The sequence below is a fragment of the Podarcis liolepis genome (assembly GCF_965112155.1).
Source record: "Podarcis liolepis genome assembly, chromosome: 17".
NCBI classification, from domain to species: Eukaryota; Metazoa; Chordata; class Lepidosauria; order Squamata; family Lacertidae; genus Podarcis; species Podarcis liolepis.
This window is the reverse complement of record NC_139571.1, coordinates 6,873,733-6,895,685: the sequence shown is the minus strand read 5'-3', so window position 1 is coordinate 6,895,685 and position 21,953 is coordinate 6,873,733. Positions and strand designations below refer to the sequence as shown.

Sequence of the window (21,953 nt, the reverse complement as noted above, 5' to 3'; positions counted from 1 at the left end):
AGTGGCGACCGTGTGCCTTCTTTTCGCGAAAGCTGAACAAATCCGAGAGGAACTACACGGTGTACGACCGAGAACTTCTTGCTATTCATGAGGCGTTCCGGAGATGGAGGCATCTGCTAGTTGGTGCACAACATAAGGTGCAAGTGTGCACGGACCATAAAAATCTAGAGTATTGGAGAACTGCGCGAGTGCTCAACCAAAGGCAGTTGAGATGGGCCCAGGAGTTCTCCAAATTTAACTTTGAGATTTGTTACGTGCCAGGCCCAGAGAATGTTAGGGCGGACGCTCTCTCACGCAAACCTGAATATTTGGAGGGGGAGGGAGCACCCGAAGAAACCCATATCATTCCAGAGGACCGCTGGGTGTGTGGGGCGACTTTGGTGGGGCAAAGGGAATTGGTAGAGGGTACGGTGCAGGATGCATACGCCCAGGACAAACTCAGGGGTCTCAGGAGGGAGGGAGACAAATCCGGTGGTTTTGAGGAGAGAAACGGGGCATTGTATTATAAGGGAGCGTTATATATACCTGAAGGGGAATTGAGGGAGAAGGTACTCAAGCAGCTGCACGATAACCCCACAGCAGGGCATTTTGGGCAACACAAGACCATGTGGCTGGTTACCAGGGAATTTTGGTGGCCCAAGGTCAGGGAAGATGTGCGGGAGTATGTGAGAGGGTGTGAACAATGCCAAAGAGCCAAGGGGGAGAGGCGGGCGCCGGCTGGTTTATTAGAACCACTGCCCACACCTGAAAGACCGTGGGAAGCAGTGGCAATAGATTTCATGACGGATCTGCCAAGGTCTAGAGGGAAAACAGCCATCATGGTGGTAGTAGACCTGTTAACTAAAATGGCCCACTTTATAGCCTGCTCACATGCGGTCACAGCAGAAGAAACAGCCAAATTGTTTGTAGAGAATGTGTTTCGGTTGCATGGCGCCCCCTTGAGGGTGGTTTCAGACCAAGGGAAACAATTTACTTCCAGGTTCTGGAGGAAGCTCATGAGCTTACTGCATGTAGAGGTTAATTTTTCAACGGCCCGTCATCCAGAAACCAACGGGCAGGCGGAAAGAGCAAATGGGGTTCTCCAACAATATTTGCGGTGTTATGTTAATGACAGAGAGAATGATTGGGTGGAGAAGCTGGCGTTGGCAGAATTTGCCTACAACAATGCAGAGAACGTGTCCACGGGGATGAGCCCCTTTTTGGCTAATCACGGGTGCCATCCCAGAGCCTTCCCAGGGGGGGAGGGGGAGAACTGGAGCGTTCCAGCTGCTGAACAGTTCGTTGAAGAAATGGAAGCGATCCATCGCCAGCTCCAACTCAACTTAAACAGGGCTAAGGAGGAATATAAGAGGCAGGCAGACAAAAACAGAAGGGAAGGTGAAAGCATCAGGGTGGGGGACCAGGTGTGGCTGTCAACCCAAGGGTTGCCGTTCAAAGGAGGTTGTAAGAAATTAAGACCCAAAAGGCTGGGTCCGTTTGAAGTCATGCAGCAGGTCAATCCAGTGGCTTTCAGGCTCCGGTTACCGAACCACATGAAGCTGCACCCAGTTTTTCACAGGTCGTTGCTGTCACCGTATAGAGGAGACAGTGAAGGGAGGGTCACTAGGGGACCAGCAATGGAGGAGAAGGAACACAGCTACCATGTAGCGGAGATCCTCGATTCCAGGTGGAAGGGAGATCAAGTAGAGTATTTGGTAATGTGGGAAGGGGAACCGGAGTCGGAAAACACCTGGGTTAGGGCAGAGGATGTCAATGACGAAGTTTTAATAGAGACTTTTCATCAGAGGTTCCCACGTAAACCTCAGCCTGTAGCGAGGTTCCGAAGGGAATACTTTGCCACCACCGACGAGGAAGAGGAGTTGGAGGGGTTCCCAGATTCTGAAGAGGAAGAGGATTCAGCGAGCCAGGACGACGATCGATGGAGGGAATTGTTCGAGACGTCGGAAGATGAGGAAGATTCTTTTCGGGGTTTTAGCCCTTCACCTCCCAGGGGAGAGGAAATGGGAGGGGGTGAGGGGGGCCCTGGAGGGGAGGTGGATGTCAGGGAACTGCCATCGGAGCATCAGGTGGTGGAGGGGCTCAGGGAGGAAGAAAGAGACTCAACAGCTGAAGCAGGGACCAGCAGGGGGAGGAGTGGAGCTCTGAGGGAATGCGAGCAGGAGGGAGGGCTCAGGGACGCTTCCAGCGAGAACAGTGGGGAGGTATCTGAGTCTCCCATAGGGAGACCCACACCTCGCCGGAAACTGTCACGCCGTGAGTCCAGGAGACGCGTTTCCGTTAAGGAGCTCCTTTGCTGGAAACGCTTCCGCAGACAGCCACTGTCGGACTCTACTAGTGACTAGAGCAGACATGTCTGAGGAGCTCCGTCACACACGGAGGTTTGTGGGGTCGCACAAACTCTGAGGGAGCACTTTTACGCACAAGCAGCTAATCAATCCCTAACAGAGGTAAAGAACTATGCAACTTTTAGAAAGCATCTGAAGGCAGCCCTGTATCGGGAAGTTTTTAATTTTTGACGTTTTACTATGTTTTTATGTTTTGCTGGAAGCTGCCCAGAGTGGCTGGGGAAACCCAGACAAATGGGTGGGATATAAATAAAAAAAATTGTTGTTGTTAAGAGGAACAAGAATCAACTGATAACATTCTGGTACTGGACTTGCTGGACTCCAAGGAGCCTAGCTTACATACAATTAAGAGTAAATGACATACAGCTGGCATATAGACTAGATAACGTACAGAGGAGGCTAACAGTAGCAAAAGGAAAATACTGGGGAGGACAGTAGTTAGTTTCTCCCACAGTCTTCTGGAAGTACCTATACCTGCTACAGGTATTATTGCTCTTGTTTGAGAGAGAATAATTGTCTGAAATGTTCAATTTCAGAATGGCAGAGCAGGATAGGCTCTTTTGGGCACAATCCACAGAGAAATTCTCTGGAAGTGAGCTGAATCTGTGAAATAGCCTGGAGGATTATTCCCTGTGTGAATCAACCTGAGGGGGTCTATCTGGATTTTCCAACTCGAGACCACCAAAATTTATTCAACCAGACCAAGCCGTGCCCTTATCATAGATATTTCACGTTGCAATCAAGTCACCTCAAGCCACAAAGTGCAATATTAATGACTAGTCAATGGGGTAACTAACTAATCCCATTTCCCCCCCCAAGCAAAATTGCAGGCTGTGCAAAGTCCTCAAAGTGTCATAGAGAATGCTTCACCACAGGCAATATCAGCTAGGCCTACAAGATAGCTGATATTCTTTCTTTCCCCCATAGGCCAACTGTATTAAAATAGCCTTCACCCATGCATGAATCATACTTTACATAACAATGCAATAAAAAGCATTGAAAAAATCTTTCAACTGATCCTCACCAGAACAACTGCAATGCATTCAAGTCTTTCAGGACCTGAGTTTTCAAATACGATTGCTGAGGGGTCCTTTACCACAACCCAGTTCAAACCAACCTGCAGCCATGAATTCACCAAGTGGCCTTAGGCAAGCCACGGTTGATGATTGGCCCCTCATCTGCAAATGTAGAGGACAACACTTGCGTACCTTACAAGGTTGTTGCAAGTGTGCTATATAAATGCCGCCAACTGCCCTTCCCTTCAGTGCTAGAACATCTGATTTGTGGGCAAGAAGGTTCCAGTTTCCATTCTTAACATCTCTAAGTAGGCTTGGGAAAGTCTCCTGGCCTGATCCACCAGAGAGCTGCTACCAGCCAATGTGGACAGTGCTAAGCTGATGGCCTGACTTCATCTAAGGCAGACTCCTGTGTTCCTCCTATCATTTCCCTCATATGTCTTTGGATTCCAAGGGTGCTAATTGTCCCATGATCGTCCGGTCATTTAATATTTCCCTTGTGTGCCAGTTTAACTCTCTGTTAGGTTGCATGGCTTAGAAGACACCATGTTACGCCTCAACAGCTGGGTACATTTGCACATGCAACAACTTAAGATTTTTGTTGTTTTTTAAAAGAAAATGAATGAGAACATCATGAACTAAAGTTGTGTTGCGTAATTCAATCAATTGCAGAAATCACTTTAAAATGCCACACAGTAAGAGGGGTGGCAGTTTGAGAGACACAACCAGCATTTTAACACTCAGGGGTTGTTGTTCGGGGTGCCTTTTACACAAAGCCTGTTACACATCTGTTTCAATCAGTGTGTCCCATTAGCAATGTTCACAGCTCAAGCTGTTAAGGAGAAGATTGCCACAAAGTGCCCAATTTGGGAATTCTGTCCTCTGAACTTTTAATGTACGAAGAAAGGACAGATTGAACACCATTCAGGGGCATAATGCTCTTCCAAAATTGTCTTTAAGGTGTTGGAGGTAGTTAAGGGGGGGGAGAGAGACACATTAATCATAGGAAGAATTATTAATAAAGGGGAATTGGAGGTAATGTTCTCATTCCCACATACCCTCCTATGCTTTGATTTGCTGCTGAAATCTCAGATGAATTTTACTTGAAAAGAAACTTTTGAGGCTTTTTAATTTTCTTTTACTCTCTCACAGCCATGCATTTTAAAATGCCAGTGCTGCTCTATTACAACTAATGACTATCTGTGGGCAGTAGATGTCTGCTCTCAGCCAGCCCAAAGGCAGCCTATTTCAAAAGAATTTTTATTTCATTGTTTAAAATATATTGGATTACAAGAGCAAGCTGTCTCTGTTCTCTCAGATAGACAAGGGAAGCGGTAGTAGAATTGGACAACTCTACAAGATGCTAGAAGGAAAAGGCCTGAAAAGATACCAAGATGAATTGAAATGAGGAGACAATAGGGAAATTGTGTTTTAAAATTTTAATATTTTGAAACTTGCAAGATGTCAGTTCTAAGCAACGGTGGCCCATATACTATATTGTTCTACCTGTATGTACACATGCCTTAAAAGAAATTAAATTTGCCCAAGCAACCTAAATTCAACATCAAAAAAACTGAATTTTGTGGTCTGTGTGAAAATTTGAATGACTTTTTATTTTGTATAGTGTAATCTAGTTTTGCTAATCATGGAGAAGAGCAAAGAGCTGTACTTAAACTCATCTGCCTAACCACTAGAAAATATATTCAGCTTATCACCTACATAGCTAATATTTCAAGGCATTGCCAACATGCTTTTAAACATCAGTTTGCAATCACAAGGACTACAAACTGATATGTGAAACGTAAGATTCTGTGTCCAATAATCACACTCTGAAATTCTTTCTCTATCTTCCTTCCTTCCTTCCTTCCTTCCTTCCTTCCTTCCTCTTTCTTTCTTAAGCACTCCTGCAGGTTAGACTATTCCCAGCTTCTCTAGTTATCCAATAATGGGAAATAAACTGGGTAACTTTAAGTGGACACAATTATTCATATCCACCTACTGGTTAGAAGTCCGCATTTGGTCTTCAATGGTTCCTCTATGAGTATACTGTATAGACCAAGTCTCCACCTTTAGGATACCTACCTCGTGCCACAGTAGTTGGCTAACAGGCCAATATATATATCCGTGCTGTGCACCAACTAGACAACAATTCCACTGTCCTTAGCTTACAGAAAGCAAAAAGCTACATATGACTAGTATTATTAATCAGAGACCATACTTCCCTGCTCCAAAGAGCTTAAATAATTTTTCAGCCCTGATGCAAGACATATCCACAACTGTTTGCACCACCTACCCAAGCATATGACTGGCATGAGCTTTGTACATTTTGCTAACTTATAAGCAGAAGGCAGCAAATGTGTCAAGGATAAGCAGGCTGAAGGACACCCCCCTCCCCATAAGTCAACCAGAACTCATGTTTGGATGCGATCTCCTGTGGCCATATGGCAGTGCTCCTACTTCATCAACTCCCTCCCTCATCTTCTTCCAATTCTTCTCTCAGCTACATCTAGACATATGTCAGTGTCTTGTGCCAGCTGGAGCTCCCATGTTGGAGCTGCCCATCAGACAAAAGTGGAATGCAAGGAACCTTGACAACAAGAATTAGCACACAGGGGTTGTACAGGCAGCCACCTCCTTCAAAGGAAGGCAAAGGTGCTTTCACTGCACACTTAAAAAGCTACTGGTAATGGCTGACGGGGAAGGATTGGCTGGAAAACCAAGCAGCGGCAGGTGAGGACTCACGCTCTGGAAAGAGGCTGTTAGCAAATTACATAGGATTCCTTCCACACAGAAAACACAACTGATACCATGATTGAAGTTATTCTAGAGAGTGTCACTGACCAATGAGGCAAGACAACAGACTAGAAGGTAGACTGCAATCACCTTAACATTCAACATTAGAGGGAGTCTGCAAGAACAGCTGAGCAATCTGCCTAGTGAGAAAATCATGCAATCCGTTTAAAGGCATGCTCAGCAGCATCTCTCAGAAAGAGTTTAGGACAAGTGACTCCTGCTGCAGTGGATGGGGCTGGAACTGACGAGCCTTGAGGTCCCATTACAGTTCTTGCTAATGTTACATGAGAGTGGGCCTTTTCTGTAGTGGCTCCCCATTTGTGGAATGCTCTCCCCAGGGAGACTCACCCGGCACCTTCATTACATATCTTTAGACACCAGGCAAAAACATTCTTCACCCAGTCCTTTGGCTAATTAAACAATCTATGGCCTTCTAAATGTGCGGGTGGTGCAGTTTGTTATTATGTTCCGTAATTTGTGTTTTTACACTGTAAACCACTTTGTGATCTTCGGATGAAGGCTGGTACAGTGGTATCTCTGGTTATGAACTTAATTCGTTCCGGAGGTCCGTTCTTAACCTGAAATCGTTCTTGACCTGAGGTACCACTTTAGCTAATGGGGCTTCCCGCTGCTGCACAATTTCTGTTCTCATTCTGAGGTAAAGTTCTTAACCCGAGGTACTACTTCTGAGTTAGTGGAGCTTGTAACCCGAAGTGTTTGTAAACCGAGGTACCACCTGTATATAAATTTAATAATAATTACTAAGAGTGAGCTGTGCAGAGGGTATGGCTGACAGAAACCAGCTAACACTGAACAGTTGAAGAGATGTGGACCCTTTCTCCATCATTGAGTAGCACTCATCAGAAAGCCTGCAGGCCTTGAAGGAACAGACTAAGTGGCGGCAGCAGCCCATCTGCTAATAGCATTTTTCTCCCACCCAAGCTTGTGGGGAGCTACCAGGGGGCACCAGATCCCAATATAGATGTTTATTCAACCATCTAGTCCCTGGTGTACATTTTCACTCACCCTTTCTTCCCTGGTGGGGAAGGGGGCACCATTTTGTGGTACACCTACAGTGTCAAAATATCTTGCGTGGCCTTGACAACAGACTCCAGTTCCATCAGCTTACAGCTAATATGAATCACGGCAAGACTAGCACAGAATTCCTCAAGCCTTTCCGCACAGTTCCACCCGCTGAAGAACTCTTTAAAATATCTGCCACAGGAACTAACATTTCTCAGAGGGGTCCAAGGCATATTTTGAAGCACCCAAACTAGGCATAGCTCCCGGAGCCTAACCTATAGGGGGATGACCAGTGGGCTTAAGTGGTTTGGTTTTGGGTTGCTGACTTTTCAAATAGCTACAGCAACTTGAGGGCAGGCAATTAGCAGACAATCGTGTTCACCTCCCTGATGAGTAAAGCTTTGCAGACTGAGTTGTGTAGATGAACATTACAAAACAGTGAAATTTGTGAGAGTAAGCTATGCTTCCCCGCTCCTGATCCACAGCCCTAATTTCAGTAGAGCCTGACATTTAACTTACTGTGGAGTAAGACTTGCATGAATTTGGAAGAGCTCACATTTTACCACAAAATAAATAAAGACAACTTGTTCCATCAGATTTCAATTTCCTGAGAGCCTTCTCTCCCCACCCTCCTGTTCAGCCTGCTACAAAATGTTAATTGGATTTTAAAGGAAGCCACACATTGTGGGAGAAGGGCAGTTGCTGAACCAAAGAGGCCACAGACAACAATAATAGCAAAAAGCAGGATTCAACGCTTTCTCTTCTAAAAACAGGAAGTTCGGAGGAAGGGACTGGGAGGGTCACAGCTTGGTGCCCATTTGAACTTCCACTAACATGCCCTAAACAAAAACCTTCCACTACTTTTGGAAAGCAAGGAACTCAGCTGCCCATATTTTTATTGAAAATCTGTGATTGTGGGGTGATACCTTCAATGTCCCCCACCGTCCCTAGCTCTTCCTAAAGAAGGGGTAAGGAGCCAGTGGGGTTCTGCGGGTGATGTGGCGGCTCCAGCCACCACCAGCCAGCCCAGCCACAACCAGAGGGCTACAAGTCCTCCCCCCCCCCCGTTGTTCTCAAGAGTGAGGTTGTAGGGTTTGCTCTTTTCCGCACATTGAGCCTCTCCCTTTGCATGCCTCTCTTACGCACCATACATGAAAGGGGCGTGGAATTATTATTATTAATCAAAATAAAGAACAGGGTTATTTGGAAATGCCGGTTTCATGCCACAGAAACCAGTACTTGACTTGTATGAGAGAGAAGGGAGCTGCTACTAATTCTCTTGAAGACAAGACATTATGAGGCATTATTTTTATTCTCATGAACTGTATGGATGAGAGCGAGAAAGCAGCTAAGGCTGTTGAGATTGCCAAAGGATAAATACAATTTTATACCTGCCTAGAGTTCAGGCCCTGTGCCAACTGCACAAACACAAGAAGTTTCTCTGTACTGAGCCAGCCCATTCGTCCGTTTGGATCAGTATTACCTATACTGACAGGCAGCAGCTCCTCAGGGTTTCAGGCAGGTATCTTTCCCCAAATCTACCCTCAGGTGCTGGGGTTTGAAGCTGAGACCTTCACTGAGCTAAAGCCCATCCTTACTGGCGCTCTGCGCTGGGCAGGTTATAACTTTAGAAGACGCCACTAAAGCAGAGCTCAGGTGGAGTTAAGGTTGCACCCGGGGAAGCTGCGAAATAAGGAGCGCGCCTCTAGGCATGTGCAAAGGGCCTCCTGCCCACTACTCTAACGAGCAGCTATCGTTTGCCCAAATGCAAACTGCTCCAGGCGATGGGCAACGCTAAGCCCCACGGATGGGCGAGATTGTTGAAATCAAGCACAAGCCTCAGGGCAACCAAAAGATCTGCGGATCGGGTCAAGGGGGCGACGCCGTCAAAACACGAAAGGGGCGAGAACCCGGAGCTCAGCAGAAAGCAGCAATCGGATGCGTTTCCCTCCGGTTGCAAGAGTCCCCGGTTCCCCGCGCCAGGCGGCACTTGCCCCGCCGACCCCCGGACGCGCCCCCCACGCCCCGCTTCGGAGCCTACCGCTTGCCGGCATGGCCGCCTCCGCTGGTGCTGGTGGTCCCGTGGAAAGACGACGGCCAGGACATGCGGCATTTCTTCAGCCCCGGCCGGTCGCTGGTGTCCATGGCGTCCGCCCTCTCGATCTGCCGGTGCGGGTGCCTCTCCGTGTCCGAGTAGCCGCGGTGCTTGATCTTGATGGGGGTCCGGGGCTGCCGCCAAAGGTGCTGCGGGGGCTTGAGGGTGGCCTGACCCTCCCGCGGCACGGGCAGCGACAGAGACAGGCTCTTCTTCGAGCAGGGCGGCGGCGGCTCCATCCTGCTGCTCCTCGCCGGCTTCGGACGGAGCTACACGGGCAGGTCGCGGGGTGGCCGCGGCGGAGGAGTTTGCGCGCCCGGGTCTCGGTCTCCGGCCAGCAACCCGAGTCGCCGCCCTTCGAGCGGGGAAGCGCCTCACAAACTCCGCCAAGAAGCCGCCGCTGCCATCCCAAGCGAGGCTTAGCGCGGAGGCAGCCGCCCAGGGCCCTTCGCGCCGGCTCCGGACGCCCCCTCCATGCTCCGCGGCTGCCGGAGGAGACTGGCGGCGCCTGCCCGAAGACGCACCGAGCTCAGCCCGCGCCGGGAGCCGACGGAGCGTCCCCGCTGCGCGCGTCTGAGGCGCCGCCGCCGCCGCCGCCGGAGGGAAGGAGGGAGTGCTCCGCCGGCGGGGCTGCGGGGAGGGAGGAACCAGCGGAGGCGGAGGGGACGCGCCGAGGGTCGCCGCCTTCACGGCATCCCCCGCTTGGCGAGGCGGCGGCGGCGGCGCCACGAGACGGGCGTGGGCGGGCGTCTCCTTAGGCTCCGCGGTTCCCCGAGGAAGGCTCCGCCTGCGCGGCAGCCGGCTCGCGCGCGGACTAAGTCGAAGCACGGAGCCCGAGCGGCGGGGGAAGAGCCCCGCCCGCGGCTGCCCGCGCCAGGCTTCGCCAGCTTTCTCCCGTCCAATGTAGAGCCGGCTCCCTTTCTCCTTACAAGTCCATCCCCCTCGACGTACTGGGAATAGCAAGAGTGCCTCTGAGCGTGTACAGAAAGCCTTTTCCGTGAGCAAAGGCCTAAGGACAGTTAGCCTTACCGCCTCAAGTATCAGCACTGGCAGTGTCGGATTTACGTATAAGCTAAACAAGCATAGCTGTCAACGTTTCCCTTTTTTAAAGGGAAATTCCCTTATTCCGAATAGGATTCCTCGCAAGAAAAGGGAAAAGTTGACAGCTATGGGCCCCCCTCTCTTGCCCCCCCCCAAATTCACTATTAATATACTTCTTCTTAATTGTATTTCACTTCAACCATCACTTTGATAAAATACATATTTTCTTATGTGCAAATGGCTTTAGATACCTATTAGGTCCATAAATTACCATATAGCATATATTCAACACAAAAAACCAGCCACAATTTGTTGTTGACAAAGGACAGCTGGACATATAAAGGGCCCCATTACCTTCAGTAGCTTAGGGCCTCATCCAACCGAAATCCGGCCCTGATCAGCAGTGTCCAGTTTATTGGGGGGGGAGGGGGGAGCTGGGCACCTCTCGTCTTCCTCTTCCATTCTGCAAAACACCCCCCCTCCCCGCCCCGAAAGCATAGCCACCAACAAAAGCCTGTTGGGACTGAGAGAGTTGGTTAACTAAGTGGAACCTCCATGTTCAGGGGTAGTATACCTTTGAATCCAGCACGCTAGGGACAAACAGTGGAGGAATACTGGTGCCCTCATGCTTAGGTATTATCATGTATTGGGTGCTCCGCAGACACCTGTTGGATCTAATCCCGAATTGTTGTCTCCATCAAGGCAATCAGGCCACCCTTCCTTTTGGGTCCACATTTGACCTGGAGCTTCCTTCGCATGGCTGTCTCTCTGTCAGTCTTAATGCGGGGTAAGGATTTCAGCAGAACTCCTGGACCTGCTTCACCTCCGAGTCTCAGTGAGACGCAAAGAGATTTCCTGCTTTGGGGTAAAGTAGGCGGAGCATAAAGGTGCTCTCCTGTGTAGGGGGCGACAGAGGGTGAGAGGCCACCCTGGGAGAAGTAAATAAACTCTTCCTAGCGTGAGGGGCTGGCCCACAAAAAACATCTTCTTTTAAAGTGTGGGGTGTGGGGGTAGCATATGGAATAAAGGCCTTCTCGGTGGCTGCTCCCAAGATTCTGGAGCTCACCCCCTAGAGAAGTCAGAATGGCTCCTTCCTTGCTGTCCTTCTTGTCCCAACAGGGTTTGGAACTGACTGCTTTTAAAACTTGACATGCTGTTTTTATTGTACTTATCTGTATGTTTTTAATAGATATATAGCTTTGATCATATTAATGTTTAATTATTTTCCCCATCCATGTTTTCAGCTGTCCTTATTTTATCTGTAAGCCACCTTGAGTTTCTGTCAGGGAAAAATGCAGAGTATAAATAAATTAATAATAATAATAATAAGAAGAAAGAAGGTAGGCTGAGCCATTTTTCTGTGTGTGGAGCTGTTGTTTCAAGTACGGGAATATTCAACTGACTCCCTTGTTACACATGTGCAGCAGTCCAGGAAAAACAAAAAGCTTTATCGCTTGATTCTGTTGATGTTATGAAGTGGTCCTCAACACATGTAGGAATTAATTGATCTTAGCAGCCTATAAACCAGAGCAGGGCCTTCCCAAGACATTTTAGCATCTGAGGCAAAGCACAAAATGGCACACACACCCGCCCTGCCAGGGAGGAAAGGGTGAGTGAAGAAGTACACCAGGAACAAGCAGGGAATAAATACTGACATTGGGATCTTCTGCCACTGAGGATCCTGCCACCTGAGGTGGTCACCTGACCTTGCCTCATGGGTGGGCCGGCCCTGAACCAGGAGCATTTGGGTCCAAATGTGTCCTTCCAGCTTTTGTTGCTGTGACCCAGTTGCTGGGATTCAGTGCTGCTTTTGCTGTGCCACCTTCAGAGCTCTGGTGTGCAAGCAGAGAAAAGGTTCAGGGATACTGTCAAAATAGTACTAGTCTATAAAGCAGGGCAGCTGCGAGTGGCCAGAGGCAGCCTCTGGCACAGAAGCTGCGTGGTGATCAAATAATGTCATTATTGAGCAATAAAGTGGCTATTAATAGCACGGTGGCATCGCCCCCTCCTTCCTTGTAAATAGTCTATATAGGCAATGGTGATCCGTGTTTCTTGCAGGATCAGATAGGATAGGAGAAAAGGAAAGGTTAATGACAACCTGTGTATACCAGCATAACTGCGGTGGCATTCTCCAGCCAGAGATATCTCAGTGGAAAATCCAAAATGGGAGCCCTCCTGCTCTTACCTAGCATACTGGGAAGCTCTCCTGCACAACCCTTGTTGAAACAAATGGGAGCTATCTGTGAACAATATTGTGTTCCTTCTAAACCATGGGTAGGCAAACTAAGGCCTGGGGGCTGGATCTGGCCCAATAGCCTTCTAAATCCAGCCCGCGGACGGTCCGTGAATCAGCATGTTTTTACATGAGTAGAATGTGTCCTTTGATTTAAAATGCATCTCTGGGTTATTTGTGGGGCATAGGAATTCGTTCATTCCCCCCCCCCCAAAAAAATATAGTCCGGTCCCCCACAAGGTCTGAGGGACAGTGGACCGGCCCCCTGCTGAAAAAGTTTGCTGACCCCTGTAATCTAAACTCTTTTCATGGTTCAGCTCTGTCAGTCTCCCACATAAGGACTTTCTTTCTTAATCATATCAGAATCTATCTAATCTAGCGTTTGGTTTCCAACAATGGCCCAACAGACTTCTGCTTCAGGAAGTCCACAAACAGAGTAGGAGAGCAAGAGCCCTCCCCGGTTGTTTACCCTCAGCGCTTGGTATTCAGAGGTACTTCTGAACATAGAGGTTCTATTTAACTATAATTAACCCTCTTCCACTCTTGAAACTGAGTAAAATAGGCCACCTGCTTTGGGCCACCACAGCTAAAGTAAGGCCACGTATGGGCTATCCTGGCTGCACATTTAATCCAAGCGAGACACAGGGTATGGCCCTCCTGAATTCTGCAAGGGAGAGGTAAAATCCAGAGGTCTTGCCCTGTCTATTCCCATGACACCAGGGCCCTGCAGGATTTAACTTCCTTCCCCAGGGCCTGTAAGACAGAGCTATTCTGCCTGGCTTTCAATTTGCACTTAGCCTGATCTTTCCCCTTCCTTCCCTCCCCTTCCCCATTTTATGAAGATTACCCACTCTGAGACCCCACAGCTAATTCTCCCCTGGCCTCCTCGCTGGCCCAAGTAGGGCTAATTTAGCCAGCTAGCCCTGGTGACTCTCTAATGCTTATTAGATGGATTTCCCCCCTAAATTGGTTTTTGAATTCTGAATTTATTGTTATTCACGTTTTATACTGTATTTTAAGCTGTTTTTTGTTGCATCAATAAAGTGTTTTAAATTTGTTGTTAGCTGCCCTGAGCCCTGTTTTCTGAACCGGGAAGGGCGGGGTATAAATATTATTATTATTATTATTATTATTATTATTATTATTATTATTATTATTATTATTTTATTTTATTTTATTTCAAAGGCTTGGGAGCAAATTATTCCTGCATTGCAGGGGTTTGGACTAGATGACCCTTGGGGTCCCTTCCAATGCTACAATTCTATGATACAGTCTCATCAAAACAGGTTTATTGCCCACTCTCCCAAGACAACTTCACTCCCAAGACAACTTCACATACACACATGGCTTCACTTTAAATCAATTTTTGCTCAAGAGGATCCCACGCAGGGAATCAAGCATTACATGGTAAGGTGACAGCAGAAATTGTTCCAGGATGTGATTTAGCTATTTCTGTCCCTCCAGATAAAAATAGACGTCTAGAGGATACTTTTGTTCAACATATTTCATGTGCCTTGAGAATCTACATGTTTAAAGCCTCCAGAATAAGAGGAAACAAGCTCAAAGTAGACTCAGAAGGAGGGATAAAGAGGAGGGAGAGAAGGAGACAGAAAAAGGATGCGGTTCACAAGTCCAAAACATTTCCCTGCATGAAGTGCTTGTAGGATGGGAGAGGTACAGAGCCTAAAGTGCTTCTGAGCTTATGCAGAGTACTGTACTTGCTTTCCTCAAGACCTGCTACTTTTAAAACTGGGAGTGGGGGCTTTAGGCCCTCTCCCCTACTCCTGTTGAGTAGTTAGGATGAAGTCACAATTGAGAGGGCATCTTAATCTCTTTTGAAGTCCATTTTGATATTGTCCATCTGCCTGGAAACTCCTTTCTTTTCTTTTTACATGCCTTGAGTGTTTTGTGGTTTGGGGTGGACCCACCCCTAGATTGAATAATTTTTGTTGACAATGATGTATTTTAGGTTATTGGGCAAAAAAGGCCACAACTTTCTGGTTAAAGAATGTGAGTGGTATTGGCTTAGGCATTGGAAACCACACGACTATATCTGACTGTTGCCCGTCTGCAGGAATCTTGGAAGGGTTAACCACCAGTAGGGGGAGTCCTGCTGATGCACATCAACTAGGGACTCCCCCAGGGTCACCGCTAGGGGTCATGCCATGGCCCTAGCTCCCCGTCTGGGGCTTCGGATAGATAACCCCTCCTGAAGAACCTTAGCCCTCGTTTCTGCCCCTTCCTCAGCTACTTGCCCAATTCTCCAGTGCCAGTGCCTTCCTGGATATTTCTCAGAAACCAGTGAAAAGCCAAATGGGGCTTCCTTCGTGCACCCAGAATGGCTCCCAGAGAAGGAGGTTGGAGACAGGAAAAGGCAGCCCACCTGGAACCTGGTGCCAGTTTCATACAGATGGACCATTGCTCCATCTCCCGCCTGTGGCTAACAGGTGACGCTCCTACAACACCCACCATTTCCGGCAGCACAGCCAAAGGTCAGGGATGATGGGACTTGTAGTCCAGCCACATCTGGAGGGCACAGCACTGGCTACCCCTGGTCTATGCTGACTCGCTAGTTGCTCTGCAGGGTTTCAGGCAGGGGGCTTTCCCCAGCCCTATATGAAGACACCAGGGACTGACCCTGGGACCTTTCATATGCTATGAGTGTACACAACAACATGGCCACAACTTTTTTTGTTGTTGTTTAGTCGTGTCCGACTCATCGTGACCCCCTGGACCAGAGCACGTCAGGCACTCCTGTCTTCCACTGCCTTCCGCATTTTGGTCAAACTCATGTTTGTAGCTTCGAGAACACTGTCCAACCATCTCGTCCTCTGTCGTCCCCTTCTCCTTGTGCCTTCAATCTTTCCCAACATCAGGGTCTTTTCCAGGGAGTCTTCTCTTCTCATGAGGTGGCCAAAGTATTGGAGCCTCAGCTTCAGGATCTGTCCTTCTAGTGAGCACTCAGGGCTGATTTCCTTAAGAATGGATAGATTTGATCTTCTTGCAGTCCATGGGACTCTCAAGAGTCTCCTCCAGCACCATAATTCAAAAGCATCAATTCTTTGGCGATCAGCCTTCTTTATGGTCCAGTTCTCACTTCTTCAAATGCCCCAAACACCCAGTAACTTCTGTCATTGATAGGCAGGTATTTCAGATGAGGGCAGCACACTGACGCACACAACCACACACACACACACCTGGCACACACACAAACACACACACACACACACACACACACACCTGACAAGTGTACTCTTCTGACCAGAGTTGCTTGCACTTTTCTTCATTCCTTCAGTGGAATATAACACGGGCTGCACCCTGAGCCATCTGGCTGCCTGTCCTGCGTAAGGGGTGGCCAGCCTTACTAGCAGGATCTGATGCCAGCATTTTGAATTTCTGAGCAAAAGAAAGGGAAACACCTCAAGACTGAAATGAGATGCCACCGGTGTCTCGACTTTGCTAGTCAAAGGGTCTGAAGCTTCAGCCTGCAACCTGTTAATAAGAAACGTATTTGCAAGGAAGCGGCGAGCAGCACGCAGGCTGCTTGCCAGCTACAGAAGCATCTGCACATTGACTGCTCTGCAGGAGCCTAATTTTAAACTGGGCGATTTCTTCTCAATGAAGCAAAACAGAATGCCCACCCTTTGAACATGTGCCTTGGCAAAGAGTTGCCAAATCTCATTCTGCTCAAAAGCAATTTTGCTTCCCATATGCTCCCCCTCGCAGTACTGTACGTATCTGCTGTCGTCAGAGAAGGTGCCTAGAGAAGGAAAGAAGCACTGGCAGCGGTGCTTGGAAACTCAGAGAAACCTACAGCCCATCCAAAAAACCATGTGCTGTACAAAGGCAGAAAGGCGGGGGGGACGGGACCCTCAAGTCAATGGAGCAGGTGAAGTCAAAAGGGGCGGAGGGAGCCGGCCACAGACCTCTCTCTTATCTGACTGCAGGTCATGTTTTAAGAATGTGCTTGATTCAGTTCGGGTTTTCCCCTATCAGATTTTTACATGATCAAATTGTATTTAACTTCGTCATTATTTATGTATTTCCACTTTACTGTTTATATATTTGGAATTTTTTGGAGTGCTTTAAAAGTTGTCAGAAGGGACGCGGGTGGCGCTGTGGTCTAAACCACAGAGCCTAGGGCTTGCCAATCAGAAGGTCGGCAGTTCGAATCCCCGCGACGGGGTGAGCTCCCGTTGCTCAGTCCCTGCTCCTGCCAACATAGCAGTTCGAAAGCACGTCAAAGTGCAAGTAGATAAATAGGTACCGCTCTGGCGGGAAGGTGAACGGCATTTCCGTGCGCTTTTCTTGTTCGCCAGAAGCGGCTTAGTCATGCTGGCTACATGACCCGGAAGCTGTACGCCGGCTCCCTCGGCCAATAAAGTGAGTTGAGCACCGCAACCCCAGAGTCATCCGCAACTGGACCTAACGGTCAGGGGTCCCTTTACCTTTACCTTTAAAAGGTGTCAGAGGTCTGTGGCTAGTACAATAAATCTGCTGATGATTGAAGCTCAGCGTATAGTTTGCTGAGGATTTTAAATCCCAAGCAAACAACTTTTCTCTTCCCCAATGCCAGCAGTCTTCCTTCATCTGATTATGCCATTTGTCACTTATTCACAATTTTTTATGGGGTGTACAGTGCAAAGCTGATGCACTTCCTGTTCAGTTCAATGGGCCTTATTCCCAAGTGACTGCATCTTGGACTACAGTATCAGCATGAAAGGGCCTTCACAGTAGGCATATGAATCATTAAAAGAGCCCCATGAGGAAACTGGACATTGGTATTCCCACTGGAATGACTTAATCACAGGATACGCCAAATATTCAGAACTAAGTCCAGATTTGAACCCGGATCCAAATCCTACACTACAGTGGTACCTCGGGTTAAGAACTCAATTCGTTCTGGAGGTTCATTCTTAACCTGAAACTGTTCTTAACCTGAAGCACCACTTTAGCTAATGGGGCCCCCAGCTGCTGCTGCCACCGCACAATTTCTGTTCTCATCCTGAAACAAAGTTCTTAACCCGAGGTACTATTTCTAGGTTAGCGGAGTCTGTAACCTGAAGCGTATGTAACCTGAAGCATCTGTAACCCGAGGTACCACTGTACATGGTTTTGCAAAGAAGGAAACACTATCTAATGCTTAATTCAAGGTTCCCTGAACCCACCTGCCTGCTCACCAGCTGTGAGTATCTTTTCACCTTCTGACAAGGACAATCATGCCTGTCAGTAAAAGCCATTTTGGGGGGGTTAGGAGATAAGCCTTCTTTCTTTTCCTGTGTTCCCCATGGAGGAAAATATGGGTGGTTGATTTCACTCATTGCCTAAAACACTGAAAGGTCAAGGCGGATTCATTTGTAGAAATCGCTTAGAAGTTTGCCTGAACATTTTGCCTCACATTTCCTTCCAGGAAGCCTAGAAACTTACTTTAAAAATATTTTTAAAGTAAGCTCAGACTCCAGGCCCCCTGTTGGTTGTAGACTGGGTACAACAGTGTTTTCTGTAATCGCTTCTCAGGAGTTCTGTTGGCAGTGACCACAAATAATGGCTAGTAAGTCAAGCCCAAAATTTTCAGTCTCTGCGCTTAATGTTTCACCATTTATACTGGAAACCTGTTACCCAAGAGACAGCTTTATAAGGTCTCAGCAGGGCACTGTATATATTAGAAAAATAAAATTCTACATGGAATAAATTATACAAAGTTAAGTGAGCAGGTATTCTAATTTTCTCTTTGCACAATTCTAGATGTGCTAGGAGGAGGAACTCTGAAGGTACTGTAGGCCAGCCCCCAAAGCTGGAGATCTTGTTCAGCTTCCTCTCTAGCACTTCAGCTAGTAACACAATCACACTTCCACACACACATATTCCCAGCTTGAAACATGCTTTTACAAAACAATGAAATCCAAGGTTATCAGAAAGCTGAATCTTGCACTCCACACTTCTGCTACGCTTGTGCAGAATGACAACACTTGCACACACAAACACCTGAAACTTGAAACTTCTTTAAAAGGTAAAGGTAAAAGGGACCCCTGACAATTAAGTCCAGTCACGAACGACTCTGGGGTTGCAGCGCTCATCTCGCTTTACAGGCCGAGGGAGCCGGCATTTGTCCACTTCTGCAGACAGTTTTTCCGGGTCATGTGGCCAGCATGACTAAGCCACTTCTGGTGAAACCAGAGCAGTGCACAGAAACGCCGTTTACCTTCCCGCCAGAGCAGTGCCTATTTATCTACTTGCACTGCGTGCTTTTGAACTGCTAGGTTGGCAGGAGCTGGGACCGAACAACAGGAGCTCACCCCGTTGCGGGGATTCGAACCGCTGACCTTTCAATCGGCAAGTCCAAGCGGCACAGTGGTTAAACCCACAGCACCACCTGCTAAACTTATTTAGGTGGTCCCAATTTCCAAAGACTTTCCAGAGAGATCCATTTCTCAGGTAATCACTGGCTTAAGTCTAAGGCATTGGGTACCTCACTGCCTCTTAGCTTTTGTCTTCCATGGTAAAATACAACTCTTAGCTGTTAAGCAACACCAGCACCAAGGCTTGCACGCATGGAATATGTCAACTGTCAATAGTCCCCATGGATTATTTTGATAAACAGGCAATGTAATGGAGAAGAGGCTAGAACAGAAAACAGCTGGAATAGATGCAGAGAAGCTTTAGGCAGGTGGCTTGATCAGAGACTAAATAACTTTCCTGGAAAAAAAAAGCAGAGGGAGGTCTCTTTGGTGCATCACAGATGATGGAATAAATTTCAGCTGCTGAGGACCAAAGCCAAGCAAGAGTGGAAAGGCAGCACAAATAGCTCGAAAAAATATGTTTTATTGTATTATTTTTTAAGGTGGGGATTAGTCATCGAGGCAACTCTCCAAAAGGAAAATGAACATTCACCAACCTTTGACATATTCTGCAAACAGTGTGGAGTTGAAGATCTGTTTTGAAGAACAGAATTGCTCTGTGTGGGGTGTGCCCGGCGCCAGCACCACTCCTCCTCCTAACAAAGCACAGGGATTGACACTGGTATATACAAGATCCACTCAGAAAAGCACAGATTATAACTGAATAAAAACTAGGCTGTACATACAGACATCAGAAGAATCATAGAACTGGAGAATTCGTAGGGACCGCCAGGGTCATCTTGTCCTGCAATGAAGGAATCTCAGCATCCACAACACATGCTCATCCAACCTCTGCTTGAAAACCTCCAAGGAAGGAGAGTCCACTGCCTCTTGTGGGAGTCTGTTCCACTGCCAAACAGCTCTTACTGTCAGACAGTTCTTCCTGATGTTTAGCTGGAATCTCTTTTATTGTAGCTTGAATCCATTGGTTCGGGTGTCATGCTCAGGAGCAAGAGGAAAAAAGCTTGCTCCATCCTCCATGTGACAGTCTTTTAGATAGTTGGAGAGGATGACCATATCTCTTCTCAGCCTCCCTTTTCCAGGCTAAACATATCCAGCTCCTTCAACCTTTCCTAATAAGGCTTGGTTTCCAGACCCTTGATCATCTTGGTTGCCATCCTCTGCACACATTCCAGATTGTCAATATCCTTCTTAAATTGTGGTGCCCAGAACTGGACATGGTATTCCGGGTGTGGTTTGACCATGGCAGAATAGAGTTGGTACTATTACTTCCCTTGATCTGAACAGTATACAGTATGTAGGTGCAGGGCTGGTTCATTAATGAGAGATTTCAGAATGGAGATGGCAAAAATGAAAATCTACTTGGATTGCTTTTAAAAGGAAAGAGTCTGGCAGAACAGTGGTGTTATTACTTCCCTTGAAGTAATAGATTTCTAGAATAGCATTAGCTTTTTTTGCTGCTACATTGCACTGTTGACTCTCGTTAAGCTTGTTGTCCACTAAGACCCCAAGATATTTTTCACATGTTCTACTAGTATGCCAGATGTCCCCCATCTTATATTTGTGCAGCTGGTTCTTCCTGAAGAAGTGCGGAACATTGCATTAGCTCCTATTGAAATTCATTTTGTTAATTTGGGCCCAGTTCTCCGATCTGTGAAGGTCATCTTGAATCTCAAATCTGTCTTCTGCAGCATTAGCTACTCCTCCCAGTTTGGAGTCATCTGTAAATTTGATGAGCATCCCCTCATTCCTTCATCCAAGTCATTTATAAAGACACTGAACAACAACAGGCACAGGACGAAACCCTGTAGCATCCCACTTGTCCCTTTCCCCAGGATGATGAGGAACTATTAATTAGCACTCTTTGATCAGTCAACCAGCTACTAATCCTCCTAACAGTAATCTCATTTAGCCCAAATTTTACCAGCAAATCACAGGCATATCATGGGGGACTTTGTCCAAAGCCTTTTTGAAATTTAGATACACTATGTCCATAGCATTCCCCTGATCCACCAAGCTTGTAACTCCATCAAAAAAAGAAATGAGATTTGTCTGACATGACTTGCTTTTGAAAAAAACCATGCTGCGTAATCACAGCATATTTTCTAAGTGCTCACAGACCAGCTGTTGGATTATCTATTCTAGGACCTTTCCTGGTAACAAGCTCACTAGTCGGTAGTTCCCTAGGCCTTCTTTTCCCCCCTTTTTTAAGATGGGTTCCCCAGGCTGCAGGAATATCACTTGTTCTCCAGGAATTTTCAAAGATTATAGCTAAGGTAATGGTAAAGGACCCCGGATGATTGAGTCCAGTCAAATTTGACTATGGGGTGTGGTGTTCATCTCGCTTTACTGGCCGAGGGAGCTGGCATTTGTCTGTTGACAGCTTTTCTGGGGTCATGTGACCAGCATGACCAAACCACTACTGGCACAATGGAACACCATGACGGAAGCCAGAGTGCACAGAAACACTGTTTACCTAGCACAATTGTGTGTAGTGAGAAGGGGTAATAATTTGACTTGCTATAAGGCAGCTTCCTGTGTCCCCAAAATAAGGAAAATGTTTTTTTCCCCCTGGATTCCCATTGGTTATAGATGGTGCATCACTGTACAGCCTGGGCAATGGGAGCCAGAAGATCTGGCTTGCCTTTAAAAATTGGGTCATGGGCATAGGAGAAAACGAAGAACACTTCCTTATGTAGGCCCAGGACTCCATTGAGATGGATATTCATTAATTTGTTAATCCTCTTTTTAGAAAGAGAATACCATCTTTCTAAAAGCGCAAGTACACAAGGCACGGCTCTTAATATAGCACTGGCAGCCCTGACGCACACATGTCACAGCCCCAAGGCAGCTTGCTTATGCGCTCACTTCCCTCTCCAATCCTCATCCAATCTGGGCTTCATGCATGGCCTCTAAGCCCAGTGGCAGGAGGGTTATCTGAAGCCACTTGTGCCAATTGGTACAGGTAACACAATCCTGGCAAAGCAAGGATCAGGGCAGAGAAGCCCTACAGCTTCAGGCATAAATGCCATCAGTTTCAATATCTAG

The 21,953-nt window shown here is 47.3% G+C and overlaps 1 protein-coding gene across 2 annotated transcripts in view; it reads right to left on the bottom strand.

Moving 5' to 3' along the window:
* Positions 1 to 21,953, bottom strand: part of PDE4A (phosphodiesterase 4A) — a 384,429-nt gene that overhangs the window by 257,372 nt on the left and 105,104 nt on the right. Inside the window, exon 1 of one of the 2 annotated variants that reach the window (XM_083482983.1) lies at positions 9,219 to 10,142. The exons of the other annotated variant lie outside the window; for it this stretch is intronic. Coding sequence (XP_083339109.1) covers positions 9,219 to 9,511 — 293 coding nt within the window. The 5' untranslated portion in view covers positions 9,512 to 10,142. Of the gene's footprint in view, positions 1 to 9,218; positions 10,143 to 21,953 lie in introns of those variants that run through there. 2 annotated transcript variants of the gene reach the window in all.